Source organism: Hyla sarda, chromosome 1 (genome assembly GCF_029499605.1).
Source record: "Hyla sarda isolate aHylSar1 chromosome 1, aHylSar1.hap1, whole genome shotgun sequence".
Classification (NCBI taxonomy): Eukaryota; Metazoa; Chordata; class Amphibia; order Anura; family Hylidae; genus Hyla; species Hyla sarda.
This window is the reverse complement of record NC_079189.1, coordinates 423690430-423700632: the sequence shown is the minus strand read 5'-3', so window position 1 is coordinate 423700632 and position 10203 is coordinate 423690430. Positions and strand designations below refer to the sequence as shown.

Genomic DNA, 10203 nt, shown 5'->3' with positions numbered 1-10203 from the left:
TGGATGTATGCTTTTCTGCTTGCACAATAACAAGCATATTGTGGGCTTGAAGAAAAAAGAAGAGTACTGGATAACCACACTCTTAGACCCTCAATATAAACCCAAAATGGCGGAATTTTTCTCATCTGTGAAAAATTCCCCCATTGCCACAGCTTTCTGGCAACAAACACCTGCTGAATGGGGGACCAGTCAATGCTCGGCTACCTCTGCCAGCACTACCCCAGCATGAGGCAGGAGCATCAGCAGCAGCAGTGGAAGCATCTTGATGTTTGAGCACATGATGGAGTAGTTTCTGCATCGTTCCATTGGTCAGAACTTGCCCAGTTTGCCATGAGTGTTCTGTTTTGTCCACCCTCTAGTGTCGCTTTGGGGAGAGTGTTCAGCGCAGCAGACAGCATGGTCACCCAAAGCGAACGAGATTGCTAGCCAGCAACGTGGAAAAACTGACTTTTACTAAAATGAATCAGGCATGGAGTGAGGAATTTAAATCTCCTGTGCAAGATACTACTGATTAGGCAGTACTAGGCAGTAATACTAGGGACATCAGTCCGCCATCTCATCCTGTACGCTAGTGACATCTGTTTTCCATCTCATGCTGTATGCTAGTGACATCTGTCCGCTATATCATGCTGTACGCTAGTGACATCTGTCCGCCATCTCATGCTTTATGCTTATTACACCTGTCTGCCATCTCATGCTGTACGCTAGTGACATCAGTCAGCCATCTCATTCTTTACGCTATTAACATCTGTCCTCCCTCTTATTCTGTACATGTTGTAGAATGGCTAACAAGGGCTTGGGGGGGGGATATTTTTTGGAATAAAATAATTCTTCCAAGGTTTTTTTAATTCATTTAAATTTTCAGGCTTAGTAGTGGGAGCCATCTTGTATATGTCTTAGCGTTATCCTCCTCCTCTCCCCCCCCCCCCCCCCCACACTGCATTTAACCTACAAGCAGCAGAATTTACGACCAAAATTCAGAAGTGGAATTTTGGTCAGAAATTCCGTAGTATGAACCTGGCCTAAGTTTTTCTTAGTCTTCAAAATGTATATGATTTGTAAGAATGATACAAGGTATTAACATCTTTAAAATAATTATTCCCCTTGGTGCACATATTATGTTTTCTAGCTATAATTATTCATGATGTGGCCCAGTGAACAACTATTTAAAGGGAATTGACTTACAATCTGTTTCTATACAGTAAAGGTGTATATTAACCAAGCTCATGGATTCCATATGTATAAATAGTCTAGTAACAAAATAATTAGTTTTTGCATTCAAACATAAAAAGGGTTAACCTGCCAGTGGACAGCTATCCTGCTTGCTTTTTTGTAAGCATAGCAACTGTTCCTGTTATGCCGCCTAATTACTTGAATGAGAATATGAAGCTTTCTTGCTCCAGTCACTTTTGCTCTCCATATACATTTAACAGTAAAAATAATAGCACTATTGTTTATGAATTTATTTTGCTTGGCTTTCATTTGGTTTCACATTTAAAAATATTGTTGTTCCTTTTAATATTATTATGTTATACCATCACAGTGATGGGTAACTTCATGATTTTATTTTTGGTCTTCTCTGATACAAGGCTTCACTTCCCCATGTATTATTTCTTGAGTAATTTAGCTGTCATGGACATCTGCTTTATCAGTACTGTGGTGCCAGGCATGCTGAAAGGATTTCTTAACCAAGGAGTTCCTATTTCTTTAGAATTGTGCTTCATTCAATCCTATTTTTACTTCTTAGTTGGGACGGCAGAATTCCTGCTTTTTGCAGTAATGTCCTTTGACCGATACTTAGCTATCTGCAAGCCTTTGCATTACACTATTATTATGCACAGACTTACGTATTGTCAGCTCATAGTTGGAGTGTGGCTTGGAGCATTTTTCACAACACTCTTGCCTACTGTTTTAATAATAAAATTACAGTTTTGCAATAATTTAATTGACAATTTCTTCTGTGACTTAAGTCCTCTTCTTACAAATTCTTGCACAGATACCAGCAAGATTGAATTGCTATCAACTTTTGCTGCAAGCACATTATATATTTCCATACTTGTGACTATTATCTCTTATCTAAAGATAGGTCTTGTAGTAAAGAAAATTGATTCAGCTGACAGAATAGGAAAGGCTTTGTCTACTTGTTCTTCACATGCAATTGTAGTGACTCTTATCTACAGCAGCTGCATATTTTTGTATGCAAAACCAGGAAAAGGTCACGGTGCTAGTTTGAATAAAGGAGTTGCCATCCTGAATACTGTGGTGGTTCCTTTGCTCAACCCATTTATCTATACATTAAGAAATCAGAGTGTTAGGAGATCATTTTCAGACAAATTACTTCACATATTCTTTAAAAAACAATAGATGAAGAAAATTAAGGAATTCCAAAAGTTTTACCCATCTTATAAATTCAGAGGTTATACAGATTGAATACATTAACCCCTTAAGGACCCAGCCCAAATATACCTTAAGGACCAGGCCATTTTTTGAACATCTGACCACTGTCACTTCAAGCATTGATAACTCTGGGATGCTTTTACCTTTCATTCTGATTCCGATAAAGTTTTTTCATGACATATTCTACTTTATGTTAGTGGTAAAATTTTGTCGATACTTGTTTCATTTCTTTGGGAAAAATTCCAAAATTTGATGAAAAAATTGAAAATTTTGCATTTTTTTAACTTTGAAGCTCTCTGCTTATAAGGAAAATGGATATTCCAAATAAATTATACATTGATCCACATACACAATATGTCTACTCTATGTTTGCATCATAAAGTTGACATGTTTTTACTTTTGGAAGACATCAGAGGGCTTCAAAGTTCAGCAGCAGTTTTCCAATTTTTCACAACATTTTCAAAATCGGAATTTTTCAGGGACCAGTTCAGTTTTGAAGTGGATTTGAAGGGCCTTCATATTAGAAATACCCCACAAGTGACCCAATTATAAAAACTGCAGCCCTCAAAGTATCCAAAATGACATTCAGTAAGTGTATTAACCCTTTAGGTGTTTCACAGGAATAGCACCAAAGTGAAGGAGAAAATTCAAAATCTTCATTTTTTACACTCGCATGTTCTTGTAGACCCAGTTTTTTTAATTTTTACAAGTGGTTATAGGAGAAAAAGCCCCTTATCATTTGTAACCCAATTTCTCTAGCGTAAGGAAATACTTCATATGTGTATGTCAAATGTTCGGCGGGCGCAGTAGAGGGCTCAGAAGGGATGGAGCAACAATGGGATTTTGGAGAGTGAATTTTGCTGAAATGATTTTTGGGGGGCATGTCACATTTAGAAAGCCCCTATGGTGCCAGAATAGCAGAAAACCCCACATGGAATTCCATTTTGGAAACTACACCCCTCAAGGCACGTAACAAGGGGTCAAGTTAGCCTTAGCACCCCACAGGTGTTTGACAACTTTTCGTTAAAGTTGGGTGTGTAAATGAAAAAAAAATTTTTTTAGTCGCGTCTAGACCACCAATAGCAGGGATAGGAGGGGTGGAACCCCTGCCACCTCACTCCTATCCCATCAGGGGGATCGTGGGTGTCTTAGACAACTGCAATCGCCCTTATATTCCGGGTCACCATAGACCCGTATGACCCGGAATCGGAGCAAATCGCAAGTGTGAATTTACTTGCGGTTTGCGCTGATCGCCGACATGGGGGGGTGAGATGACCCCCCCACTGGGCATTTGCACGGGGTTCCTGCTGATTGATATCAGCAGTCACCCCAGTCCGGTCCCTGCCCGGTGCGCGGCGGGGACCGAAATTCCCACGGGCGTACCCTTAAGGGGTTAATGGTCTATAGCTTGGATATGCTGTCCCTTTCTTTTCTGTGCCGAACAAACATCTAAGACCTTCATGATCTTAATAATGAAGGAGCATCAGCAGGTGCCTAGCGGGGTGGGGGTTGGTTTAGGGGTGGTGGTTGGAAATGAATAGGGGAGTAGGGGGCATGGAAGTTGTACTAGGCATAATCAGGTAGAGATGTATCAGAGAAAGGACCATAATTCTGGTTTCTGACCTGTAAGGCTTGGGATACAGTGTAGCTCAGGCAGAAAGCAATTCTGCAAATTTGGGGTTGGGGGAGGGTTTCTTATGCCATTCACCATGTGACCAAACCGACATATCATCTTGATTCTTTAGGTCCAATTAAAGCAAATACACATTTTCCATAGTTTAGTAGTTAAAAAAATAATATATATTTTTTTTAAGTATACTTAAAATTGCCCTGTTCTGACTCCCTATACATTTTTTTCCTCCCCTTTTGCTCAATGATCAGTTGTTTTTTATTGGTGCCAATTTGGTGTAAATCCGAAAAAATGCTATTCTGGTAATCTTCATATGGCTATTGTTTTCCATGAAATGTGATTCTATTTTGCAAACTTAGTAAAGCAAGAAAAAGTGCTGTTCCTACTGATCTGTAGAATAAAGAAAAGAGTTATACAACAGGTTGTGTGTACCCCAAAATTATACCATTAAATACACACCTGGAGGGGAATTCATCAAGCTATTTAATGCCTTTTTTTTTGGCTAAAATTGTCGCACAAAAAGTCTCAGTCACTTCCCATGCAACTTTTGTGAGACTTTTGCTTTTGATCATATTTGAAAGTGAACTACCATTTCCAGTGCTTTAGACTAGTTTTATGCAGTTGTCACTACTTCATTATGTGTGACTTTTCTCAAAAAGTAGCAAAAAAGTGGCAGTGGCTGCCTTTTAGACACGTCCCAACACTCTATTTACTTCAGCCCTGTGAAGCAGTCTAATCGTGTACCACGGGCAAAGGAGCCGGTAAATTGGCGTGCGGCTTTTGATGAATTTGGCACAGGAAGGTAACATCAGACATGACTTTTCTGCTCTAAAATAGTACACATACTAGACAACAATTGATGAATTTCCCTCCTGGTCCTGTATAAAAGTAAGCCCTAGTATAACTATATTAAAATAATAAAATGTGTGTATGCTATGGACTGGTACCATCTAGGGATGAGAGAATCGAATCTGAAGAATCCAAATTCATTATGAATTTCAGGAAAAAAACAAGAGTAGGCGGGATGACCCTGAATCACATGCAGCCTATCTGCAGCCAGTCACCCGTGTGATGTCACAGCCCTATATAATCTGCAGCCATATTGCAGCCAGTCACTTCAGGCTTTCATTGCAGAGAGATAAACAGGGACAGGCAGCGCTGTGTGTTGCACGGAAAAGCATTCTTACAGCAGCGATTCACCTCATAGTCACTACAGCTCTCTATTACAGAGAGGGACAGAGAGCAGTGTGTTGCACAGTGTGTTGCACAGAACAGCAGCGATTCAGCTCAAGACCATATCCTGTCTAGAAGCACTGATAGGGAAGGGAGTGAGATTGACAGAGAAAGGGCAATTTTGGGTGTAGTACACAGCGACTGTGTGCTGCAGCACTGGTGTGTACTGCGGGTGTTGTACACAAATATTTTTTTAAGCATACTGGAGTGCATTGTGCATACCACATATGTACATCTAAGTAGTGTACTATTTTGTTCCTGTTAAAGTCTCAAGGACCTAGCTATTGTTAAAGATTGCCTAGATATTGTCAGTATTCGGCAGGCTGGAGGTGGATCCTCTGTGTCAGAGAGGGACTGGCGTGGACCGTGCCGGTGGACCGGTTCTAAGTTGCTACTGGTATTCACCAGAGCCCGCCGCAAAGCGGGATGGTCTTGCAGCGGCGGTAGCAACCAGGTCGTATCCACCGGCAACGGCTCAACCTCTCTGACTGCTGAGATAGGCGCGGTACAAGGGATAAGGCAAGAGCAAGGTCGGATGTAGCAGAAGGTCAGGGCAGGCAGCAAGGATCGTAGTCAGGGGCAGCAGCAAGAGGTCTGGAACACTGGCTTGGGACACAAAAGGAACGCTTTCACTGGCACAATGGCAACAAGATCCGGCAAGGAAGGGAAGGGGAAGTGAGGTTATGTAGGGAAGTGCATAGGTGAACACACTAATTAGAACCAGGCGCCAATCAGTGGCGCACCGGCCCTTTAAATCGCAGAGAGCCGGCGCTCGCGCGCCCTAGGGAGTGGGGCCGCACGCGCCGGGACAGAACAGAAGGGGAACGAGTTTGGTAAGCGGGCCGGGATGAAAACCGCGAGCGGGCGCGTCCCGCATCGCGAATCGCATCCCGGCTAGGGACAATATTGCAGCACTCCCGGTCAGCGGGTCTGACCGGGGCGCTGCGAACAGGAGAACGCCGCGAGCGCTCCGGGGAGGAGCAGGGACCCGAAGCGCTCGGCGTAACAGTACCCCCCCCCCCTTGGGTCTCCCCCTCTTTTTAGAACCTGAAAATTTGTGAATTAGGTCCTTGTCGAGAATGTTATCCTCGGGTTCCCATGACCTCTCCTCAGGACCGCAATTCTCCCAATCTACAAGAATTTTTTTTTTACCTCTGACCGTCTTAGAAGCGAGAATTTCTTTAACCGAGAAGACATCTGAGGACCCGGAGACAGGAGTAGGAGCAACAACCTTGGGAGAGAAGCTTTTAAGGATAAGCGGTTTAAGGAGAGAGACATGAAAGGCATTGGGAATACGGAGAGAGGGGGGAAGAAGGAGTTTGTAGGAGACAGGATTGATTTGGCACTTGATTTTAAAGGGTCCAAGATAACGTGGTCGCAGTTTATAACTGGGGACACGGAAGCGGATATACTTGGCGGAGAGCCACACTTTGTCTCCAGGAACAAAGACAGGAGGAGTTCTTCTTTTTTTGTCGGCATGCTTCTTCATCCGGGATGAGGCCTGTATGAGGGATTTTTGAGTCTCTTTCCAGATAGTGGAGAAGTCCCGGGTAACCTCATCAACAGCGGGCAAACCAGAAGGCGTGGGGAGGGGGGGAAGAGGGTGACGGCCGTACACCACAAAGAACGGGGATTTAGCGGAGGACTCAGAGACTTTGAAATTGTACGAGAATTCGGCCCAGGGTAGAAGATCGGCCCAATCATCCTGGCGGGAGGGAACAAAATGTCCCAAATAGTCACCAAGAACCTGGTTAACTCTCTCCACTTGCCCATTGGATTGGGGATGATAGGAAGACGAGAAATTTAATTTGATTTTAAGCTGATTACAGAGGGCCCTCCTGAATTTTGTTATGAATTGAACGCCTCTATCCGAGACGATATGCGTGGGAAGCCCGTGAAGGCGAAAAATGTGCACAAAAAATTGTTTCGCCAACTGTGGCGCAGAAGGAAGACCTGGAAGTGGAATAAAATGTGCCATCTTGGAGAAACGATCTACAACCACCCAAATGACTGTGTTGCCATGGGATAAAGGCAGGTCTGTTATAAAGTCCATAGCAATCTGAGACCAAGGTAACTCAGGAACAGGCAGAGGATGAAGGAGGCCGGCAGGCTTCTGACGAGGAGTCTTGTCCCGGGCACAGACTGTACAAGCCCGAACAAAATCAGCAACATCTGCTTCCAGGGTAGGCCACCAATAAAATCGAGAGATGAGCTGGATGGACTTTTTGACGCCAGCATGGCCGGCGAGGTGTGAGGAGTGTCCCCACCTGAGGATCCTGAGGCGCTGGAGTGGAGGGACGAAGGTCTTTCCAGGAGGAGTTTGTCTGATGGAAGCTGGGGAAGCGGAGATCAGACACTCAGGAGGAATAATGTGTTGCAGCGAGGCTTCCATTTCAGAGGCATCCGAGGAACGAGAGAGGGCATCAGCCCTGATGTTCTTGTCAGCAGGGTGAAAATGAATCTCAAAGTTAAAACGAGCAAAAAACAACAACCACCTAGCCTGGCGTGGGTTCAGCCGTTGGGCAGACTGAAGATAAGAGAGATTCTTGTGATCTGTGTATATGATAATTGGATATTTGGACCCTCCAGCAGGTGCCTCCATTCCTCGATGGCTAGTTTTATGGCCAGCAGTTCTCGATCACCAATGGAGTAATTTTTCTCCGCCGGAGAGAAGGTCCTAGAAAAGAAACCACAAGTAACGTTATGTCCAGAAGAGCTTTTTTGTAGGAGTACAGCTCTGGCTCCCACCGAAGAGGCGTCTACCTCCAGTGAGAAGGGTTTAGATGGATCAGGTCTGGAGAGTACGGGAGCAGAAGAAAAGGCAGTTTTGAGACGGTTAAATGCCTCGTCCGCTTGAGGAGGCCAGGACTTAGGGTTGGCGTTTTTCTTGGTTAGGGCCACAATTGGGGCCACAATGGTGGAAAAATGTGGAATAAATTGTCAGTAGTAATTGGCAAATCCCAAGAAACGTTGGATAGCTCGGAGTCCGGAGGCTGACACGGCTAACACGGCTGACAGTTTGTCTGGGTCCATTTGAAGTCCCTGGCCAGAGACTAAATATCCTAGGAAGGGAAGAGATTGGCATTCAAAGAGACATTTCTCCATCTTGGCATATAATTGATTGTCACAGAGTCTCTGACGAACCAGGCGGACATGACAGCGGTGTTCTTCGAGGTTAAAAGAGAAAATCAAAATGTCGTCCAAGTAGACCACAACACAGGTATATAATAAATCACGAAAAATTTCATTTACAAAGTCCTGGAAAACCGCAGGGGCGTTGCAGAGCCCAAAGGGCATAACCAGATATTCAAAGTGTCCGTCTCTGGTGTTAAATGCGGTCTTCCACTCGTCCCCTTCCCTGATGCGGATGAGATTATATGCACCTCTTAAATCCAATTTGGTGAAGATGTTAGCGCCACGTAGGCGGTCAAAGAGTTCCGAGATAAGAGGCAGGGGATAGCGGTTTTTTATAGTTATCTTATTAAGACCGCGGTAATCAATGCATGGCCGTAAGGAACCGTCTTTTTTGGAGACAAAGAAGAACCCTGCTCCGGCAGGGGAGGAAGACTTTCGGATAAATCCCCTTTTTAAATTTTCTTGGATGTACTCCGTCATGGCTTGTGTTTCAGGAGCTGACAGAGGGTAGATTCTTCCCCGTGGTGGAGTAGTACCAGGAAGGAGATCAATAGGGCAGTCATAAGACCTGTGAGGAGGCAAAGTCTCTGCTTGTTTTTTGCAAAAAACATCGGCATAGTCCAGATAGGCCTTGGGGAGACCTGGTATAGGAGGAGCCATAGGGGTTTGACTGGCAGGACTGGGAGCAGACGTGAGGCATTTTTTATAGCAAGAAGTACCCCAGTTCTTGATTTCCCCGGTGGTCCAGTCAAGGGTAGGGGAATGGCGTTGAAGCCAAGGCAGTCCGAGAAGAATTTCAGAAGTGCAGTTAGAGAGGACCATAAATTCAATTTTTTCGTAATGAGGTCCAATGCACATTAAGAGGGGTTCTGTGCGGTAACGCACAATACAGTCCAATCTTTCACCATTAACTGAGGCGATGTAGAGAGGTCTGGCAAGACTGGTCACTGGGATGTTGAACCTGTTAACGAAAGAGGCCAAAATAAAATTTCCTGCAGATCCTGAATCCAAGAAGGCCACAGCTGAGAAGGAGGAGTTAGAAGAAGAAATCCGCACAGGCACAGTAAGACGTGGAGAAGCAGAGTTCACACCTAGAGCCGTCTCACCCTTGTGCGGGATCGAAGTGCGTCTTTCCTGACGTGGAGGACGGATAGGACAATCCTTCAAGAAGTGTTCGGTACTGGCACAGTACAGGCATAGGTTCTCATTGCGGCGGCGTGTCCTCTCTTGTGGTGTCAGGCGAGACCGGTCTACTTGCATAGCCTCCACGGCGGAAGGCACAGGAACAGATTGCAGCGGACCAGAGAAGAGAGGAGCCGGGGAGAGAAACCGCCTAGTGCGAACAAAGTCCATATCCTGACGGAGCTCCTGGCGTCTTTCGGAAAAACGCATGTCAATGCGGGTGGCCAAATGAATAAGTTCATGCAGGTTGGCAGGGATTTCTCGTGCGGCCAGCACATCTTTGATGTTACTGGATAGGCCTTTTTTGAAGGTCGCGCAGAGGGCCTCGTTATTTCAAGATAATTCGGAGGCGAGAGTTCGAAATTGGATGGCGTACTCGCCTACTGAAGAATTACCCTGGACCAGGTTCAGCAGGGCAGTCTCGGCAGAAGAAGCTCGAGCTGGTTCCTCGAAGACACTTCGAATCTCCGCGAAGAAAGACTGTACAGAGGCAGTGACAGGATCATTGCGGTCCCAGAGCGGTGTGGCCCATGACAGGGCTTCCCAGACAGGAGACTAACCACGAAAGCCACCTTTGACCGTTCAGTTGGAAATTGGTCCGACATCATCTCCAAATGCAGGGAACA

The 10203-nt window shown here is 44.9% G+C and overlaps 1 protein-coding gene across 1 annotated transcript; it reads left to right on the top strand.

Moving 5' to 3' along the window:
• The first annotated feature begins 1632 nt into the window (after positions 1–1632).
• LOC130269873 (olfactory receptor 6C76-like) lies at positions 1633–2364 on the top strand. Its single transcript, XM_056518151.1, has one exon. It carries the CDS (start codon positions 1633–1635, stop codon positions 2362–2364), a length of 732 nt encoding a protein of 243 aa, XP_056374126.1.
• Positions 2365–10203: the final 7839 nt, after the last annotated feature.